The sequence below is a fragment of the Maniola hyperantus genome, unplaced genomic scaffold (assembly GCF_902806685.2).
Source record: "Maniola hyperantus unplaced genomic scaffold, iAphHyp1.2, whole genome shotgun sequence".
NCBI classification, from domain to species: Eukaryota; Metazoa; Arthropoda; class Insecta; order Lepidoptera; family Nymphalidae; genus Maniola; species Maniola hyperantus.
This window is the reverse complement of record NW_027188998.1, coordinates 1-22,472: the sequence shown is the minus strand read 5'-3', so window position 1 is coordinate 22,472 and position 22,472 is coordinate 1. Positions and strand designations below refer to the sequence as shown.

Sequence of the window (22,472 nt, the reverse complement as noted above, 5' to 3'; positions counted from 1 at the left end):
GTGACCTTCTAAGTACGTGTTGGCTTAGCTGGCTCCTCATCCAGTTTTCATGGCATTTCTTGTAAAATTTAAATACTAAGTATAGTACTCCCAGTAGTAAAATTGTACATATGATGATCATAACTATGTTTATTGAAGAAATGTGCCAGCGAAATTGTTCAATATCGGCACTGTTTTTATTGCCGTTTTGATTAATGAATATATCTTCTTTCTCGACTTTTGAGTTGCACATTTTGTATTATTATATTTTGTTTGAGGCCTTATCCGGTTATATGTTACATTGCAATAATTATTTTGAGTCCTTGAGTCCGCGTGGCAGGATCGCCATCTAAGGTTGGGACAAGGTGTTGGAAATGAGCGTACGACCCGAGCGTTGGTTTTGGACTGATTTATTAAATGAATGCATTCAGATACAATATGTATGTGTACTTATGGGCTATTATATAGATATTACTTAGGTCACACTGTACAAAAATATTTTAAACTCGATTCTCTATGCTTGCGCCGTATGCTACTTGATACAATCCTACTGCATAAAATCATCAACAATCAAACGGATACCACACTTTTGTCAAAAATAGGTCTAAATTGTAAAATCCCAAAACGAGCAACTCGCACTTACAACGTATTTCCAACTAAGCCCTGCCGCACTGTTTTTGCGACGCACTTATAAGATAAATGGTTAGAGTTGCTATTTATTTCTTGAAATTGCTACTAAACTCTTTAGATTTTGCTTTAGAATTAATTCTAAACCATAGACATTTTATTTGTAAACAGATACACGTCAAAATGTTAGCATAGACTACAGACGTAACAGATAATAAATATAGCAGCTAATCAAGGTCTTACATGGTGAAGACCTTGACCATGGTGGTCTTAGATAAGATTTTATTATATTTAAGAAATAAAGTAATTGTAGATTTAAATAGAATATAATGTGGAGTTTGAAGTTTATAAATTTAGTAGAGTTTAAACTCTATTGACTCTATTGAATTTAATCTTTACATGGTATCACTATATTTTTATACAGAGGGTGGGAGTTAATCCCAGCCTATAAATGGCTCTGCTTTGACGGTAGAAATCATTAATTTTCCTATTTTTAATAAGAAGCTGTGACATACCTACAGGTACGAATATTGTTGATTTTATATTTCTATTGTTATACTATGTATGTTGTTTAATGTGTAATTTGTTATTCAACTGGTATTCCTTTGTAATAGTTTATGCTTATACCCGATGTGGGTTGGATATGTTATGGTAATACCATAGTTGTATCTATTTTTCAATAATTGTGGATAGACACCGCCGAGTTTTTTCTTGCCAGTTCTTTCTCTCGGTAGATATGCTTTTTCGAACTGGCGGTAGATTTTTCTTAAAGGAAATAATAAATTATATAATGATAAAGCAATAATTAATGGTAAAGATAAACTTTGATTTGGAGGGACTTTTCCCTGAATAAAACAGTTTATTTCCTTATACAATCTTTTATTTTGTCTCCTACCTACAACCACGCCCTAGCTTATTGATAACGAACTAAGGTCTAGACTCTCAGTAGGTTGATTCCTGACTCTATTGTCTCTATACTTCTGAGGCTAATCTAGCATCAGAAGTGGGATACGATATGGCTGAATTGTGCCTTTTCTAATGCAGTTTGTACAAGTTTCAGAAATACCGGCCATTTCGGATGGCTTTGTGAAAAGCCATCAAAGATGTTGCAACAGGCGTTGTGATGACTGACGTCCACGAGAGGTACTACAATGGACATTGGATACCCTTAATCTGGATACCCTAAATCGGTATGGAAGCTTATTTTGTTCAAAGTGTTGTGAAAGTGAAAAAAAAAAAAAGTGTTTTTGCGAGACTATTTTTTTCAGGCAGGTAGGCCTTAAAAAGTTTTATTGCGTAATCATGGACCTATTAATACTCTGCGTAATGTAGTAACACAGTTTCATAGTACCTGCCGTCATTTTATTTGTGTTAAAACTAATTGTATTATCGAAATAAAGATGTGGGTACTAAATAAATAAAAAATTTGTGGGTAATTTTGTATTCAGTATAGATGTTCTGTTTCAATGACTCAGATTAATGTTTGAAGGTGTTTAATCGCATGATGTCCCAGCTAATAACACAAATCGGTATTACGAAAATTAATGTTGAAAATTTGCAGGTAGTTAGCTGGTATGAAATTTTTATTAAGTAAATGATCATACGATTACAATAGGTTAGACTTGACACAGGTTATGTCTTTTTTTTTGTATACGGTTCATTAGTAACATTATCTAATCGCACCTAGGTTTGTAGTTTGAAAATGATAAAATGTGGTTAAATGTCAGACTGACCGAGCGGTGAAAAACTAAGGCAAGTTTGTCAGTAAATATTTACTGATGGTTAATTTGTGTTCTATTTTAATTTCCGTCTGACGTCTAGCCGTATATTTGTAATTTATATGATAGTGATGTTGACATTGAATCATTGAATATTGTTTTACGAGTGATGAGTCATCTTACTTTTTTTTAGTTATGTTGGTATTCTTGTGGCATTTCCTATGTAAGTACTTCGAGAACGAAGTACTTTTCAGGTTGGCCGAATAGATGTTTATTAATTATTTATGTGTTACATAATGACAGAGAAAAAAAAGAACAAAAAAAGAACAAAAAAAAAAAAAAAATTTTTGTTGTAGTTTTGTTTCAGAAATACACATTCCATCATTCGTTAAATGTTGATGATTCATTGATCAGAAATTGCGATTAGCATGGCCATTTTGTTTTTTTTGCTATTGACTTTGCATCGGAGTTCTCACTCGCGAAACGTAGAGATGAAAGATTTGTGATACCTACCTACAATAATTAAGAAATTTTGTTTGAGTTTATTTTTGTAGTTTTTATATATGGATAGGTTAGGCTGCTGATGTCTTATCCTGTTGCTATGCCGCTAAGTCCCATTCAGCAGGGGAATAGGTACCTTGCAATAAAGGCCGGAGGCAATTGTCAGATTATAGAATAGTAGCTACTGATTGTTTGATGTCATTGTTTTTTTATAAATACACACCGTTATGTAATGTGATGTAATGGATCTGCCAAACCACACTTGGCCAGCGTGGTGGACTATGGTCAAACCTGAAACCTAAATTTAGAATATTGGAATTTAGAGATTCTTGACTACCCACTTGTGTTTGATATTTTTTTAATTCCGTGGGTTTTTGTTTTGAATAATACTTTTTATTTTTTGACGTTTTTGATGTTTGAAGTGTTTAACTATTTTTGATATTGATTACTTCTTTGTAAATTATTTTTGTGTGATATTTTTTGACATTTTAGTTTTTGATACCTACCTTTATATGTTTTTATTTACTAACTTTTTGGAGTTTTATATTGGAAAAATGTTTTGGTATTTATTTAATAAAAAGGAAGGTTGTTGGCACATCATTGGATGTGGGAAGCAACAAATGTTTTTTTGTATAGTCCGAGGACTGATTGCAGATAGACAAAAAGAGAATGAATAGAAAAAGTTTTTGAAAGTAAATAATGAAAATTTTATTATTTTACACTTTGATTATTTTTACTTCTGCTAACATAGTAATTTTGTTTTGATATATTTTACAAATAATTTTATCTTCGCTTTTTATATACCTACCCTTTGTTTTTGACTTTTGTACTTTAGGAGTAAAAGTCGATGGTATTTTATTATTCTTGCAAAATTATTAACTTGAAATTTAAAAAAAAGTTCTTAAGATTTAACTTATGTTGAAATATTATTATTTTTGTAACTTATTCATTTTGATGGTTTTTTTTTATGAAACATATTATTTTAAATTCTGATAATTTACAAATTGTTCAGTTGCAATTTTTCTTTGTTTAATATTCATCTCTATTTATTGGAATTTATTCAAAACTTTGATCAAATGTTCGATCAAAGGAAAAATTGTATAGTGGTAGGTATATGGATCAAAACCAATGGTGTTAAGGGACAATTTTATGATGTTTACGATGTTGCCTTAAAACCAATGGTGTTGAAGGATATTTTGTAGATGATAAATACTTTAAAACGTTGGAACCAACGGTGTTAAGAAGTATTTTTATAATATCGCTTTAATACCAGTGGTGTTAAAAATAATTTTTGATATTGGTTTAAAACCAATGGGGTTAAAGGATATCTTGTTTGGAAACATATGTGCTGTGGCGAGAAAAATATTTCTTGTGTTTTTGAGAGTAAACTGTGTGGTAATTTTGTATGTCACACACATGTTTAAAATGTTTTTTTAATTTTGTTGGAAGCCACAGACATGTTGTTTGAAAAAAAAAATGTTTTTGATGTTGTTTAACAACTTTATTTACTTTACGAATTGTTTGTTTTTATTTTGTTGCTTCGAGAACGAAGCAATTGTCAGTTTGGCCGTATAAGATAAATGGTTAGAGTTGCTATTTATTTCTTGAAATTGCTACTAAACTCTTTAGATTTTGCTTTAGAATTAATTCTAAACCATAGACATTTTATTTGTAAACAGATACACGTCAAAATGTTAGCATAGACTACAGACGTAACAGATAATAAATATAGCAGCTAATCAAGGTCTTACATGGTGAAGACCTTGACCATGGTGGTCTTAGATAAGATTTTATTATATTTAAGAAATAAAGTAATTGTAGATTTAAATAGAATATAATGTGGAGTTTGAAGTTTATAAATTTAGTAGAGTTTAAACTCTATTGACTCTATTGAATTTAATCTTTACATGGTATCACTATATTTTTATACAGAGGGTGGGAGTTAATCCCAGCCTATAAATGGCTCTGCTTTGACGGTAGAAATCATTAATTTTCCTATTTTTAATAAGAAGCTGTGACATACCTACAGGTACGAATATTGTTGATTTTATATTTCTATTGTTATACTATGTATGTTGTTTAATGTGTAATTTGTTATTCAACTGGTATTCCTTTGTAATAGTTTATGCTTATACCCGATGTGGGTTGAATATGTTATGGTAATACCATAGTTGTATCTATTTTTCAATAATTGTGGATAGACACCGCCGAGTTTTTTCTTGCCAGTTCTTTCTCTCGGTAGATATGCTTTTTCGAACTGGCGGTAGATTTTTCTTAAAGGAAATAATAAATTATATAATGATAAAGCAATAATTAATGGTAAAGATAAACTTTGATTTGGAGGGACTTTTCCCTGAATAAAACAGTTTATTTCCTTATACAATCTTTTATTTTGTCTCCTACCTACAACCACGCCCTAGCTTATTGATAACGAACTAAGGTCTAGACTCTCAGTAGGTTGATTCCTGACTCTATTGTCTCTATACTTCTGAGGCTAATCTAGCATCAGAAGTGGGATACGATATGGCTGAATTGTGCCTTTTCTAATGCAGTTTGTACAAGTTTCAGAAATACCGGCCATTTCGGATGGCTTTGTGAAAAGCCATCAAAGATGTTGCAACAGGCGTTGTGATGACTGACGTCCACGAGAGGTACTACAATGGACATTGGATACCCTTAATCTGGATACCCTAAATCGGTATGGAAGCTTATTTTGTTCAAAGTGTTGTGAAAGTGAAAAAAAAAAAAAGTGTTTTTGCGAGACTATTTTTTTCAGGCAGGTAGGCCTTAAAAAGTTTTATTGCGTAATCATGGACCTATTAATACTCTGCGTAATGTAGTAACACAGTTTCATAGTACCTGCCGTCATTTTATTTGTGTTAAAACTAATTGTATTATCGAAATAAAGATGTGGGTACTAAATAAATAAAAAATTTGTGGGTAATTTTGTATTCAGTATAGATGTTCTGTTTCAATGACTCAGATTAATGTTTGAAGGTGTTTAATCGCATGATGTCCCAGCTAATAACACAAATCGGTATTACGAAAATTAATGTTGAAAATTTGCAGGTAGTTAGCTGGTATGAAATTTTTATTAAGTAAATGATCATACGATTACAATAGGTTAGACTTGACACAGGTTATGTCTTTTTTTTTGTATACGGTTCATTAGTAACATTATCTAATCGCACCTAGGTTTGTAGTTTGAAAATGATAAAATGTGGTTAAATGTCAGACTGACCGAGCGGTGAAAAACTAAGGCAAGTTTGTCAGTAAATATTTACTGATGGTTAATTTGTGTTCTATTTTAATTTCCGTCTGACGTCTAGCCGTATATTTGTAATTTATATGATAGTGATGTTGACATTGAATCATTGAATATTGTTTTACGAGTGATGAGTCATCTTACTTTTTTTTAGTTATGTTGGTATTCTTGTGGCATTTCCTATGTAAGTACTTCGAGAACGAAGTACTTTTCAGGTTGGCCGAATAGATGTTTATTAATTATTTATGTGTTACATAATGACAGAGAAAAAAAAGAACAAAAAAAAGAACAAAAAAAAAAAAAAAAATTTTTGTTGTAGTTTTGTTTCAGAAATACACATTCCATCATTCGTTAAATGTTGATGATTCATTGATCAGAAATTGCGATTAGCATGGCCATTTTGTTTTTTTGCTATTGACTTTGCATCGGAGTTCTCACTCGCGAAACGTAGAGATGAAAGATTTGTGATACCTACCTACAATAATTAAGAAATTTTGTTTGAGTTTATTTTTGTAGTTTTTATATATGGATAGGTTAGGCTGCTGATGTCTTATCCTGTTGCTATGCCGCTAAGTCCCATTCAGCAGGGGAATAGGTACCTTGCAATAAAGGCCGGAGGCAATTGTCAGATTATAGAATAGTAGCTACTGATTGTTTGATGTCATTGTTTTTTTATAAATACACACCGTTATGTAATGTGATGTAATGGATCTGCCAAACCACACTTGGCCAGCGTGGTGGACTATGGTCAAACCTGAAACCTAAATTTAGAATATTGGAATTTAGAGATTCTTGACTACCCACTTGTGTTTGATATTTTTTTAATTCCGTGGGTTTTTGTTTTGAATAATACTTTTTATTTTTTGACGTTTTTGATGTTTGAAGTGTTTAACTATTTTTGATATTGATTACTTCTTTGTAAATTATTTTTGTGTGATATTTTTTGACATTTTAGTTTTTGATACCTACCTTTATATGTTTTTATTTACTAACTTTTTGGAGTTTTATATTGGAAAAATGTTTTGGTATTTATTTAATAAAAAGGAAGGTTGTTGGCACATCATTGGATGTGGGAAGCAACAAATGTTTTTTGTATAGTCCGAGGACTGATTGCAGATAGACAAAAAGAGAATGAATAGAAAAAGTTTTTGAAAGTAAATAATGAAAATTTTATTATTTTACACTTTGATTATTTTTACTTCTGCTAACATAGTAATTTTGTTTTGATATATTTTACAAATAATTTTATCTTCGCTTTTTATATACCTACCCTTTGTTTTTGACTTTTGTACTTTAGGAGTAAAAGTCGATGGTATTTTATTATTCTTGCAAAATTATTAACTTGAAATTTAAAAAAAAAGTTCTTAAGATTTAACTTATGTTGAAATATTATTATTTTTGTAACTTATTCATTTTGATGGTTTTTTTTTATGAAACATATTATTTTAAATTCTGATAATTTACAAATTGTTCAGTTGCAATTTTTCTTTGTTTAATATTCATCTCTATTTATTGGAATTTATTCAAAACTTTGATCAAATGTTCGATCAAAGGAAAAATTGTATAGTGGTAGGTATATGGATCAAAACCAATGGTGTTAAGGGACAATTTTATGATGTTTACGATGTTGCCTTAAAACCAATGGTGTTGAAGGATATTTTGTAGATGATAAATACTTTAAAACGTTGGAACCAACGGTGTTAAGAAGTATTTTTATAATATCGCTTTAATACCAGTGGTGTTAAAAATAATTTTTGATATTGGTTTAAAACCAATGGGGTTAAAGGATATCTTGTTTGGAAACATATGTGCTGTGGCGAGAAAAATATTTCTTGTGTTTTTGAGAGTAAACTGTGTGGTAATTTTGTATGTCACACACATGTTTAAAATGTTTTTTTTAATTTTGTTGGAAGCCACAGACATGTTGTTTGAAAAAAAAAATGTTTTTGATGTTGTTTAACAACTTTATTTACTTTACGAATTGTTTGTTTTTATTTTGTTGCTTCGAGAACGAAGCAATTGTCAGTTTGGCCGTATAAGATAAATGGTTAGAGTTGCTATTTATTTCTTGAAATTGCTACTAAACTCTTTAGATTTTGCTTTAGAATTAATTCTAAACCATAGACATTTTATTTGTAAACAGATACACGTCAAAATGTTAGCATAGACTACAGACGTAACAGATAATAAATATAGCAGCTAATCAAGGTCTTACATGGTGAAGACCTTGACCATGGTGGTCTTAGATAAGATTTTATTATATTTAAGAAATAAAGTAATTGTAGATTTAAATAGAATATAATGTGGAGTTTGAAGTTTATAAATTTAGTAGAGTTTAAACTCTATTGACTCTATTGAATTTAATCTTTACATGGTATCACTATATTTTTATACAGAGGGTGGGAGTTAATCCCAGCCTATAAATGGCTCTGCTTTGACGGTAGAAATCATTAATTTTCCTATTTTTAATAAGAAGCTGTGACATACCTACAGGTACGAATATTGTTGATTTTATATTTCTATTGTTATACTATGTATGTTGTTTAATGTGTAATTTGTTATTCAACTGGTATTCCTTTGTAATAGTTTATGCTTATACCCGATGTGGGTTGGATATGTTATGGTAATACCATAGTTGTATCTATTTTTCAATAATTGTGGATAGACACCGCCGAGTTTTTTCTTGCCAGTTCTTTCTCTCGGTAGATATGCTTTTTCGAACTGGCGGTAGATTTTTCTTAAAGGAAATAATAAATTATATAATGATAAAGCAATAATTAATGGTAAAGATAAACTTTGATTTGGAGGGACTTTTCCCTGAATAAAACAGTTTATTTCCTTATACAATCTTTTATTTTGTCTCCTACCTACAACCACGCCCTAGCTTATTGATAACGAACTAAGGTCTAGACTCTCAGTAGGTTGATTCCTGACTCTATTGTCTCTATACTTCTGAGGCTAATCTAGCACACTCTTTCCTCAATCGCATCTGTCATCAATTTAATACGCTTCATCAGAAAGATCGACAGCTATATATATATATATTATATATATATATATATATATAGATATTTTTAATTCTACGACAACCTGCTTTCGTCGTAACGTCATTATCTCCCTACGAAAGGGAGCTAATTAATCAGTTTGTAATGAGACGTAACCGATTTAACGTGCTAATTCCTTATTACATTTTGCTTTACTTTACTGCCTTTTAAAGTCATAACATCATTGTACCTAAATCTTATGTACTAGCCAGTTGTTAACGTTTATGCTATGTGTCCTTTAGTTATAAATCCTTTTGTATGTAAATACTTGTGTATGTGTAAATGTTGTTGGTTAGTCAAATAAAATAAAATAAAATAAAATTGTACTTGCGGAACCCTCAGATTGCACAAAAAATCTTCAAACAAATAAAAACAAATTGTAATTTGCTTAAACTGTAATTGTCAATGTTTTTACGAGCCCGAAAGAGCTTTTAGTGGGGAAAATAAAAGCGGCGGTGGAATGAGATGTAATTCCGTATGAAGGTTCCACTGTTTGGGGCCGCGGTGGGGCCGCGATGGAGCCGCAGAGACGCGAGCCAATTACAGATTACATCAAACGCGTTCTTTATTGGCGGCCCTAAACTGATGTTCCATTCAAGTGTGAACATAGGAACCCAACGACGTAGGTACACTAAACTTATGTAACAAAAGATGAAAAAGCTATTTACCTTCATAGAAAACTTTGAGGTTAACTGAAATAGAAAGAATTCAAAGTGTATTAAAAGTAAAGTGTATAATTTGTTCCTAAAACGTTGGAAAATCTATACTATTTCCAGAGATCGCTTATACTTAGTTACTTATACTTACTCTGTTAGGTATGTACTATGTAGATCACAATTTATTTGTTACGTCACGAAACGATTCAGGATTTCTTCAATCACCAGAAACTCCACAATATTGGAAAATCAGGCCACATTGTCATAAATTTAAAGTTAAATAACCATCAAATTTAATTTTGAAGCTTATCATATTTGAAGCGAGCAAAACTTATTTCATAACGTCTAGTGAAATCTCTCAAAGTTTGGGGTGTAGTGTAATGATATGCTGCCTCTATAGCTCTATAGGGGAATATACTATATCTCTGTAATGTGGGCCTTGATGTCGTCATAGTGCTACTATGTTGATGCTATGACTAGCTCTCTGTAACAACGAGCTTGTAACGTGCTCCTGAATACGGGCAGCGCCGGAGCATCGGACGGTCGTTGTAGAATGTAGTAGACCTTATCCTATTATAAGGTACATGATTTTGATCTTAGAAGAAGTTCCTAAATTAGGCCACTAGTTTATCTAGTAAGAGGAAATATAACTCCATATAATAATTTTGAACGTCAGTTTAGTTCAATTCAAGTTTAATGATCATCAAATATGTAGCACACGAGTAGATGACAATATCTACTCGTGTGTCTACGAGCACACGAGTAGATGACAATATCTACTCGTGTGTCTACGAGCACACGAGTAGATGACAATATCTACTCGTGTGTCTACGAGCACACGAGTAGATGACAATATCTACTCGTGTGTCTACGAGCACACGAGTAGATGACAATATCTACTCGTGTGTCTACGAGCACACGAGTTGTTAGTTATTTGAACTAACACCGAAGACCCGATAGGCAGATCTTCTAATTTTTAGGTTCGGAGAAGGAACAATTAAAACAACGTACTTCAGCGGAGAGTGTGTGTATGTAACGGTTTATTTTGACAGTTCTTATATAGGTACAATTCTGACCATAGACTAATTTTAGGCATAATCTACATGATAGTTCCGATAGGCCGCGAACGCACTGTCAACTTAATAAGAAGCGTTGACACCACTTACCAGGCATTGCGTGACGTGAGAGTTACGTGTCTACATATTATTGTGTTACGTCCCTATGTTGTCGTGTACAGCATTCAACTGTTACCACTTACCAGGCATTGCGTGACGTGAGAGTTACGTGTTACGTCCCTATGTACAGCATTCATTTATTATGTATTGATAATATTTCCTCAAGGGCACACAAGTGTTATTTGAGATCGTATCAAAAAACAATGTTTGTATGTCGGTCGATGCGGCGGGTGGCAGCCCCGCCATCGGCGGGTGGCAGGCCCGCCATCGGTGGGTGACAGGCCCGCCATCGGCGGGTGGCAGGCCCGCCATCGGTGGGTGACAGGCCCGCCATCGGCGGGTGGCAGGGCCCGGCATCATTACATAATATACACAGCAGTAGGAACAAGTGCGTGGCGACGTTCACCATTTTATTTGTATTAACGTATTAAGCAACAAAATGGTTAGTTTTCTCTATATTATAATATACCTAGTAATTAGTAAACTCACCATTTCCAGGTTAGCCTTCAACCTAAGGCTCCGAACACAACACCGCGATGCGAAATACAAATCCAGCGCGTGTGAAGTCGCGATATGCAATAACATGTTTCGCAACCCCCTGCCAGATACCCTTAAACTTTTAAACTTTAAAAGTGATGGTGGGTGTCTGGCACGGGGTCACCACCACTCAGTGTCTGGCAACCATCGGTGTCTGGCACGGGGTCACCACCACTCAGTGTCTGGCAACCATCGGTGTCTGGCACGGGGTCACCACCACTCAGTGTCTGGCAACCATCGGTGTCTGGCACGGGGTCACCACCACTCAGTGTCTGGCAACCATCGGTGTCTGGCACGGGGTCACCACCACTCAGTGTCTGGCAACCATCGGTGTCTGGCACGGGGTCACCACCACTCAGTGTCTGGCAACCATCGGTGTCTGGCACGGGGTCACCACCACTCAGTGTCTGGCAACCATCGGTGTCTGGCACGGGGTCACCACCACTCAGTGTCTGGCAACCATCGGTGTCTGGCACGGGGTCACCACCACTCAGTGTCTGGCAACCATCGGTGTCTGGCACGGGGTCACCACCACTCAGTGTCTGGCAACCATCGGTGTCTGGCAACCATCGGTGTCTGGCAACGCATGACGTGACTTCTAATACTTTTCTATCAACTTACAATGTCATTACACAATAATTTATATGATATAAAAGTTTGAATTTTTTTAATTTATTTGTTTATCAACACAAGTAAATCTCGCGACACGCTTTTATTTCATATAAAATATTGTATAATGGCGTTAGAAGTTGATAGTAAAAGATTTAAAGGAAAAGTTTATTTTACAGCGAATTTAAATAAGAGCTTGTTGTAAAAAAGTTTTTACTTTTAATTTATTTTTTACTTTTTAGTTTGAAATCCATGATAGCCGCCGCACCAATTTGTCATTTTCGCGTAAAGGTGTCATTTTCAGAGTTATCGGGACGGCAAAGAACGAAGTTGGTTTTATATTTATCTTTTGATATTCGATCTTAGCCACCTCCAAAATTTTGAAAACGACGCCGGGGGCGGCGGCGGGGTGATGACGTGTCTCGTGACAGACTTGCGACAGGCATCATTGCTGTCAACGTGCGGCTAGAGAGGCACAGAAAACGACGCCGGGGGCGGCGGCGGGGTGATGACGTGTCTCGTGACAGACTTGCGACAGGCATATCTCGCGATCATTGCTGTCAACGTGCGGCTAGAGAGGCACAGAAAACGACGCCGGGTGCGGCGGCGGGGTGATGTCGTGTCTCGTGACAGACTTGCGACAGGCATATCTCGCGATCATTGCTGTCAACGTGCGGCTAGAGAGGCACAGAAAACGACGCCGGGGGCGGCGGCGGGGTGATGACGTGTCTCGTGACAGACTTGCGACAGGCATATCTCGCGATCATTGCTGTCAACGTGCGGCTAGAGAGGCACAGAAAACGACGCCGGGGGCGGCGGCGGGGTGATGACGTGTCTCGTGACAGACTTGCGACAGGCATATCTCGCGATCATTGCTGTCAACGTGCGGCTAGAGAGGCACAGAAAACGACGCCGGGGGCGGCGGCGGGGTGATGACGTGTCTCGTGACAGACTTGCGACAGGCATATCTCGCGATCATTGCTGTCAACGTGCGGCTAGAGAGGCACAGAAAAAGCCACAAAGCAAAATAAGAAGAAGACGAAGAGGAGAGACAGCAAATGAACTGTCGCATTGCTACTGCTGTCGCGATGCTGTCGCTACTACAACATTTTACGTAATCACCCCGCCGGAATATGAAAATGACACATTGATACAGCGGCCATATTGGATTTCTTGATAATACCATATTCGTACTCAGACACCCCGATAACCTTGAAAATGACACCTAGAATGACGTCACACAGCTAACCATGCATTGACATCCAAACTAAACGTGTATACCTACTCTCTACTTGTGATAGTCTAGTATGAACCGAGGAGTGCTGGGCGCAGTGCTGCGTCTGTCGCGCGCGGCGGGCGCGGCGCCGTGCGCGTGGGAGCGGGACGGCGAGTGCCGCGTGTCGCGAGCTCTGCTCGTCTACAGCGGGGTACTGACCACTGCTATAAGTAAATAAACATGGTTTGTATATCTACTTGTGATAGTCTAGTATGAACCGAGGAGTGCTGGGCGCAGTGCTGCGTCTGTCGCGCGCGGCGGGCGCGGCGCCGTGCGCGTGGGAGCGGGACGGCGAGTGCCGCGTGTCGCGAGCTCTGCTCGTCTACAGCGGGGTACTGACCACTGCTATAAGTAAATAAACATGGTTTGTATATCTACTTGTGATAGTCTAGTATGAACCGAGGAGTGCTGGGCGCAGTGCTGCGTCTGTCGCGCGCGGCGGGCGCGGCGCCGTGCGCGTGGGAGCGGGACGGCGAGTGCCGCGTGTCGCGAGCTCTGCTCGTCTACAGCGGGGTACTGACCACTGCTATAAGTAAATAAACATGGTTTGTATATCTACTTGTGATAGTCTAGTATGAACCGAGGAGTGCTGGGCGCAGTGCTGCGTCTGTCGCGCGTCTGACGTGACACGACACGTCATAATATGATACTTGTGGTACAGGGTCGCACACACACACACACACACACACAGAGTCTATTTCACATGTTTTTTTTTATTTGAGATAATTGAAGTCGATAGGTAGGTAAACGTGTTCATATTTGTAGGTGGGTACGTGTGCGTGCGCACTACGGGCATCGTGCTCCACTACAGGGGGCCGTGGCTGGCGCTGGACTACATGCGGCAAGCGGGCCGGCTGCTGGCCGCGCTGCTGCTGCTGCTGGGGGCGGCGTCCGCGCCGCGCCGGCTGCGGCGGCTGGCCACCACGCGGGCGCTGCTGCTGCAGGTGAGGGAGCTGGACTACATGCGGCAAGCGGGCCGGCTGCTGGCCGCGCTGCTGCTGCTGCTGGGGGCGGCGTCCGCGCCGCGCCGGCTGCGGCGGCTGGCCACCACGCGGGCGCTGCTGCTGCAGGTGAGGGAGCTGGACTACATGCGGCAAGCGGGCCGGCTGCTGGCCGCGCTGCTGCTGCTGCTGGGGGCGGCGTCCGCGCCGCGCCGGCTGCGGCGGCTGGCCACCACGCGGGCGCTGCTGCTGCAGGTGAGGGAGCTGGACTACATGCGGCAAGCGGGCCGGCTGCTGGCCGCGCTGCTGCTGCTGCTGGGGGCGGCGTCCGCGCCGCGCCGGCTGCGGCGGCTGGCCACCACGCGGGCGCTGCTGCTGCAGGTGAGGGAGCTGGACTACATGCGGTAAGCGGGCCGGCTGCTGGCCGCGCTGCTGCTGCTGCTGGGGGCGGCGTCCGCGCCGCGCCGGCTGCGGCGGCTGGCCACCACGCGGGCGCTGCTGCTGCAGGTGAGGGAGCTGGACTACATGCGGTAAGCGGGCCGGCTGCTGGCCGCGCTGCTGCTGCTGCTGGGGGCGGCGTCCGCGCCGCGCCGGCTGCGGCGGCTGGCCACCACGCGGGCGCTGCTGCTGCAGGTGAGGGAGCTGGACTACATGCGGCAAGCGGGCCGGCTGCTGCTGCAGGTGAGGGAGCTGGACTACATGCGGCAAGCGGGCCGGCTGCTGGCCGCGCTGCTGCTGCTGCTGGGGGCGGCGTCCGCGCCGCGCCGGCTGCGGCGGCTGGCCACCACGCGGGCGCTGCTGCTGCAGGTGAGGGAGCTGGACTACATGCGGTAAGCGGGCCGGCTGCTGGCCGCGCTGCTGCTGCTGCTGGGGGCGGCGTCCGCGCCGCGCCGGCTGCGGCGGCTGGCCACCACGCGGGCGCTGCTGCTGCAGGTGAGGGAGCTGGACTACATGCGGTAAGCGGGCCGGCTGCTGGCCGCGCTGCTGCTGCTGCTGGGGGCGGCGTCCGCGCCGCGCCGGCTGCGGCGGCTGGCCACCACGCGGGCGCTGCTGCTGCAGGTGAGGGAGCTGGACTACATGCGGCAAGCGGGCCGGCTGCTGCTGCAGGTGAGGGAGCTGGACTACATGCGGCAAGCGGGCCGGCTGCTGGCCGCGCTGCTGCTGCTGCTGGGGGCGGCGTCCGCGCCGCGCCGGCTGCGGCGGCTGGCCACCACGCGGGCGCTGCTGCTGCAGGTGAGGGAGCTGGACTACATGCGGCAAGCGGGCCGGCTGCTGCTGCAGGTGAGGGAGCTGGACTACATGCGGCAAGCGGGCCGGCTGCTGGCCGCGCTGCTGCTGCTGCTGGGGGCGGCGTCCGCGCCGCGCCGGCTGCGGCGGCTGGCCACCACGCGGGCGCTGCTGCTGCAGGTGAGGGAGCTGGACTACATGCGGCAAGCGGGCCGGCTGCTGCTGCAGGTGAGGGAGCTGGACTACATGCGGCAAGCGGGCCGGCTGCTGGCCGCGCTGCTGCTGCTGCTGGGGGCGGCGTCCGCGCCGCGCCGGCTGCGGCGGCTGGCCACCACGCGGGCGCTGCTGCTGCAGGTGAGGGAGCTGGACTACATGCGGCAAGCGGGCCGGCTGCTGCTGCAGGTGAGGGAGCTGGACTACATGCGGCAAGCGGGCCGGCTGCTGGCCGCGCTGCTGCTGCTGCTGGGGGCGGCGTCCGCGCCGCGCCGCCTGCGGCGGCTGGCCACCACGCGGGCGCTGCTGCTGCAGGTGAGGGAGCTGGACTACATGCGGTAAGCGGGCCGGCTGCTGGCCGCGCTGCTGCTGCTGCTGGGGGCGGCGTCCGCGCCGCGCCGGCTGCGGCGGCTGGCCACCACGCGGGCGCTGCTGCTGCAGGTGAGGGAGCTGGACTACATGCGGCAAGCGGGCCGGCTGCTGGCCGCGCTGCTGCTGCTGCTGGGGGCGGCGTCCGCGCCGCGCCGGCTGCGGCGGCTGGCCACCACGCGGGCGCTGCTGCTGCAGGTGAGGGAGCTGGACTACATGCGGCAAGCGGGCCGGCTGCTGGCCGCGCTGCTGCTGCTGCTGGGGGCGGCGTCCGCGCCGCGCCGGCTGCGGCGGCTGGCCACCACGCGGGCGCTGCTGCTGCAGGTGAGGGAGCTGGACTACATGCGGTAAGCGGGCCGGCTGCTGGCCGCGCTGCTGCTGCTGCTGGGGGCGGCGTCCGCGCCGCGCCGGCTGCGGCGGCTGGCCACCACGCGGGCGCTGCTGCTGCAGGTGAGGGAGCTGGACTACATGCGGTAAGCGGGCCGGCTGCTGGCCGCGCTGCTGCTGCTGCTGGGGGCGGCGTCCGCGCCGCGCCGGCTGCGGCGGCTGGCCACCACGCGGGCGCTGCTGCTGCAGGTGAGGGAGCTGGACTACATGCGGCAAGCGGGCCGGCTGCTGCTGCAGGTGAGGGAGCTGGACTACATGCGGCAAGCGGGCCGGCTGCTGGCCGCGCTGCTGCTGCTGCTGGGGGCGGCGTCCGCGCCGCGCCGGCTGCGGCGGCTGGCCACCACGCGGGCGCTGCTGCTGCAGGTGAGGGAGCTGGACTACATGCGGTAAGCGGGCCGGCTGCTGGCCGCGCTGCGGCTGCTGCTGGGGGCGGCGTCCGCGCCGCGCCGGCTGCGGCGGCTGGCCACCACGCGGGCGCTGCTGCTGCAGGTGAGGGAGCTGGACTACATGCGGTAAGCGGGCCGGCTGCTGGCCGCGCTGCTGCTGCTGCTGGGGGCGGCGTCCGCGCCGCGCCGGCTGCGGCGGCTGGCCACCACGCGGGCGCTGCTGCTGCAGGTGAGGGAGCTGGACTACATGCGGCAAGCGGGCCGGCTGCTGCTGCAGGTGAGGGAGCTGGACTACATGCGGCAAGCGGGCCGGCTGCTGCTGCAGGTGAGGGAGCTGGACTACATGCGGCAAGCGGGCCGGCTGCTGGCCGCGCTGCTGCTGCTGCTGGGGGCGGCGTCTGCGCCGCGCCGGCTGCGGCGGCTGGCCACCACGCGGGCGCTGCTGCTGCAGGTGAGGGAGCTGGACTACATGCGGCAAGCGGGCCGGCTGCTGCTGCAGGTGAGGGAGCTGGACTACATGCGGCAAGCGGGCCGGCTGCTGGCCGCGCTGCTGCTGCTGCTGGGGGCGGCGTCCGCGCCGCGCCGGCTGCGGCGGCTGGCCACCACGCGGGCGCTGCTGCTGCAGGTGAGGGAGCTGGACTACATGCGGCAAGCGGGCCGGCTGCTGGCCGCGCTGCTGCTGCTGCTGGGGGCGGCGTCCGCGCCGCGCCGGCTGCGGCGGCTGGCCACCACGCGGGCGCTGCTGCTGCAGGTGAGGGAGCTGGACTACATGCGGCAAGTGGGCCGGCTGCTGCTGCAGGTGAGGGAGCTGGACTACATGCGGCAAGCGGGCCGGCTGCTGGCCGCGCTGCTGCTGCTGCTGGGGGCGGCGTCCGCGCCGCGCCGGCTGCGGCGGCTGGCCACCACGCGGGCGCTGCTGCTGCAGGTGAGGGAGCTGGACTACATGCGGCAAGCGGGCCGGCTGCTGCTGCAGGTGAGGGAGCTGGACTACATGCGGCAAGCGGGCCGGCTGCTGGCCGCGCTGCTGCTGCTGCTGGGGGCGGCGTCCGCGCCGCGCCGGCTGCGGCGGCTGGCCACCACGCGGGCGCTGCTGCTGCAGGTGAGGGAGCTGGACTACATGCGGCAAGCGGGCCGGCTGCTGCTGCAGGTGAGGGAGCTGGACTACATGCGGCAAGCGGGCCGGCTGCTGGCCGCGCTGCGGCTGCTGGTGGGGGCGGCGTCCGCGCCGCGCCGGCTGCGGCGGCTGGCCACCACGCGGGCGCTGCTGCTGCAGGTGAGGGAGCTGGACTACATGCGGCAAGCGGGCCGGCTGCTGCTGCAGGTGAGGGAGCTGGACTACATGCGGCAAGCGGGCCGGCTGCTGGCCGCGCTGCTGCTGCTGCTGGGGGCGGCGTCCGCGCCGCGCCGGCTGCGGCGGCTGGCCACCACGCGGGCGCTGCTGCTGCAGGTGAGGGAGCTGGACTACATGCGGCAAGCGGGCCGGCTGCTGCTGCAGGTGAGGGAGCTGGACTACATGCGGCAAGCGGGCCGGCTGCTGGCCGCGCTGCTGCTGCTGCTGGGGGCGGCGTCCGCGCCGCGCCGGCTGCGGCGGCTGGCCACCACGCGGGCGCTGCTGCTGCAGGTGAGGGAGCTGGACTACATGCGGCAAGCGGGCCGGCTGCTGCTGCAGGTGAGGGAGCTGGACTACATGCGGCAAGCGGGCCAGCTGCTGCTGCAGGTGAGGGAGCTGGACTACATGCGGCAAGCGGGCCGGCTGCTGCTGCAGGTGAGGGAGCTGGACTACATGCGGCAAGCGGGCCGGCTGCTGCTGCAGGTGAGGGAGCTGGACTACATGCGGCAAGCGGGCCGGCTGCTGGCCGCGCTGCTGCTGCTGCTGGGGGCGGCGTCCGCGCCGCGCCGGCTGCGGCGGCTGGCCACCACGCGGGCGCTGCTGCTGCAGGTGAGGGAGCTGGACTACATGCGGCAAGCGGGCCGGCTGCTGCTGCAGGTGAGGGAGCTGGACTACATGCGGCAAGCGGGCCAGCTGCTGGTGAGGGAGCTCTGTCAACAGTGTAATGAGATAGAAGAGGAACATAAAGTCACTCTTTAGAAACAAACTGTTAAAACTTAGAGAAGATGAAAATGAACAGCTAAAACATGGAGAAGAAGAAAATGAACAGCTAAAACATGGAGAAGAAGAAAATGGAACAGCTAAAACATAGAGAAGAGAGAAACAAACTGTTAAAACTTAGAGAAGAGGAAAATGAACAGCTAAAACGTGGAGAAGAAGAAAATGAACAGCTAAAACATGGAGAAGAGGAAAAGAAACAGCTACAACATGGAAAAGAAAATACTAAACAAATTGCTTTAGAAAATATGTGTGAAAGAGTTGGGAAAAGTGTACAGTGTAAACTTTGTTCGAGGGTTTTCGCTGCCATAACATATTTCAACCGTCATTATTACAGACTGCATGCTCCAAAAACTATTAAATGTCCAAAGTGTCCTAAACTATTTGGATCGGCGAGAATGCTAAATGAACATACATATAATTACCACATAGAAGCAATATGCACAGAATGTGGTAAAGCATTTAACAACCGTTCTATAAGTAAGCACAAACAAAGCCACCATATTAATTTCCCTTGTAAAAAATGCAAGCATGTATATAAAACCCAAAATGCATATAACAGACATCTAAGGTTTCAAAGATGTGGCCAAAAACAGAACAAGACTCAAGCAGATGCCATATTCACTTGTGATATTTGTGATAAAAACTTTTGTCATAAGACATCCCTAAATAGACATATAGGTTTCATGCATGGAAATGGAAATGTGTGTAAGTGGTGTAACAAAAAATATAGTACTCAAAGTCGTTTGAATGCACACATAGTAAAACATACACAATGCAAAAATTTATCTTGCACAGTATGTAATGGTAAATTCATAAAAAATGATCTTAATATCCACACTAAACCTTATAAATGTGTTAATTGTGACGCTAGATTTATTTGTTCCACACAGCGATCTATGCATGCTCAGCGTTACCCTTACCACAGACTAGTGCCAGATTTGCAGTTTGAATGTCATATATGTTGTAGGAAATTTTATCAAAAATATAGCTTGGAAAGGCATAACAAGGAAGTGAAATGTCATAACAACAAGAAAGTTTCAACATTAGCAAGAATTAGAAAAAACATTGCCCGTCAATGTTATTACAAAACCAACATAATATTCTAAGTAGCATGGTGGTTCTTAACTTCTTATAAATCTAACAAGGGTCTGTCTCTGTTTAGTTCCATAATAATTAGGAAATGAATTCTATGTCATTTGCAGTCTGTATTTTCTTCCTGCATAGCTCCCTCTACTTTGAAGATTGTGGTTCCCTTTGGACACAACTCTGCTATGCTGTTCTTCCATTTGTCTCTACTTCCTTCCGTGTGGATTGCATTGTAGATACAGTATGACAAGCATATTTTGGCACTTGAATGACAATGACAAGGGCATAGTTGTAGAACAAAGGTTGCCAGCAAATAATATCTCTTCTTATTATCTTAATATTTTAAGGAATATTAGTCCCGCAAATTGCTACTGCGCTTGAACCATGTCTCATTAACATCGAAATGACGTTATTTTGGCGTCAGCCGAAATAAAAATATACCATCATCTCGAAACTTAAGTCTAGTTCTGACGTCACTAAAATGGCGGCCACGCTCATTAGCAATTTTTGGGACTTTATATTATAATATTTGAAAATGTCAATGTTGAAAATCCTGTAAGTTTTATTTAATTTTACTGAAAGAGAAATTGGCAAAATCATTGATAGACCATGGACAGGACATGTTTACGGGCTCAAATATTATTTCATTTTATTTTATTCATTTATTTGTAATCAACAGCGTTACAGATATTATAATTTTACATCAGACTTAAAATAAGGCCAAATAGGATTACAATTTTGTTTAACAGATTCCTTAAAAATAGTTATTAATTATAACAGTACGTTTGAAGAGACCAAATAATTTAAACAAGCTTTACAATATAATAATATGAAACTAATTTCAATTAACTAGTAAAAATAGCTAGTAGGTGATTCACAACATATGTATGCATGTGTGTGTGTGTGTGTGTGTGTCTGTGTGTTTGTGTGTTTTTTTCTTATAGCTATATTTACCTAGTGCTAAATATAGCTATAAGATGCAGACACATTTATACTGTATCTATTATCAGGATAATATCGTGATGGAATGACAATATTTAAAAAAAACAGTGAACATTTATGCTATATCTATTATCAGGATATATTGTGATGGAATGGCTCTATAATATTAAAAAAAACAGTGAATTTCAGATTTTTTTACTTAAAGCAGTGTGACACGTCACAAGATGGCGGCGTTAGTTCCATTTTTGGCCGTGTGCCAAAAGATCCTTGTCGTACTGTAGTGTGTAGGTGCGTCAACCACTTCTCTTATATTTTGGTCGGAGTTATTTCTCCGATCTTTCCAGTAACCATCAGTTTTTCTAGATTGCTGGCATTCTTGTGATGTGGTTGATGTACTCAAGGGCTCCCCTGTATACAAATGAAATCTGTATAAACCATTCCTAATTCTCAGGATTGTATAAATATATTAATGTTAAAATCTATATTGTCTAAATAAAGTAATAATGAACTCGTTTTCAATACTATATTCTCCAAAGAAGTTCACGATTTTTTATTTTACCTTATTCTACCAATATTGATGATTTAATTTAAGTTCAAAACGAAGTTGCCTCACTGTCAGAGGAGGAGGGAAAACAAGAGATCTATCGTCTTCGTGCTGGCAGCCTTCGCGGCCTGCTTCGCCGCGCACGTCGTCGACGTGCTGCTCGACAAACGGAGCTTTGAAAATGGCAAGTTGATCTCTTCTTTTTCTGCTGTAGGTACTTATTTTTATCGAAGAGATCTATGCGAAGAGCTTGATATTCATTAACGTACCGGAGTAACCGAGAGAACTCAACAAGGTGAAGTGGCAATGAGCGAAGCACATAGTTCGAAGAACTATTAGAAAGAGGGAAAGTTCGATTTGAAGGTGCCGCAATGGTAACGAGCAGCGGCAAACGCAGCAACAGACTTCTTCCCCGCGAGATGAACAAGTCACATCCGACGCAAGGTTACCTCCGCTCCGAGTGCAGCAGTGCCGCAGTGCAGCAGTGCAGCAGTGGGCGACTGTCGGTGGACAACGAGCATGAAACGAGATATACTTAGATTTATTGTTTGTACCCCGGATTCGAAATGCCCTCCCTACATAATATACATACGCCACATCCACAAGAAACTCGGTCTCACGTGAATGAGCTATCGTTACGAAAGAGTTACAGAATGTGTTTATGTGTGCATGTACCTTCGATGTAAGGTGGATGTGAAGTGTGAAGTGCGGCGCAACTTGCTAAATAAACGTTTTTCTTTCTCTTTGGTCACCAGACGCTTGGAACAGTTTTTGAGAGACGTCGTTTAAAAATTGTGTTCCTAATATTATATTGCAGTGTTCATAACGCTCCATCAATGTGCATTGCTGTTCGCACAATACGTGGAGAGCTTGATAGTGC

General features: G+C 44.6%; 1 protein-coding gene across 1 annotated transcript; it reads left to right on the top strand.

Moving 5' to 3' along the window:
- The first annotated feature begins 19,005 nt into the window (after positions 1–19,005).
- On the top strand, positions 19,006–20,126 carry LOC117996015 (zinc finger protein 888-like). The gene has a single exon (XM_034984026.2). It carries the CDS (start codon positions 19,077–19,079, stop codon positions 20,124–20,126), a length of 1,050 nt encoding a protein of 349 aa, XP_034839917.2. The 5' UTR covers positions 19,006–19,076.
- The last annotated feature ends 2,346 nt before the right edge of the window (positions 20,127–22,472 follow it).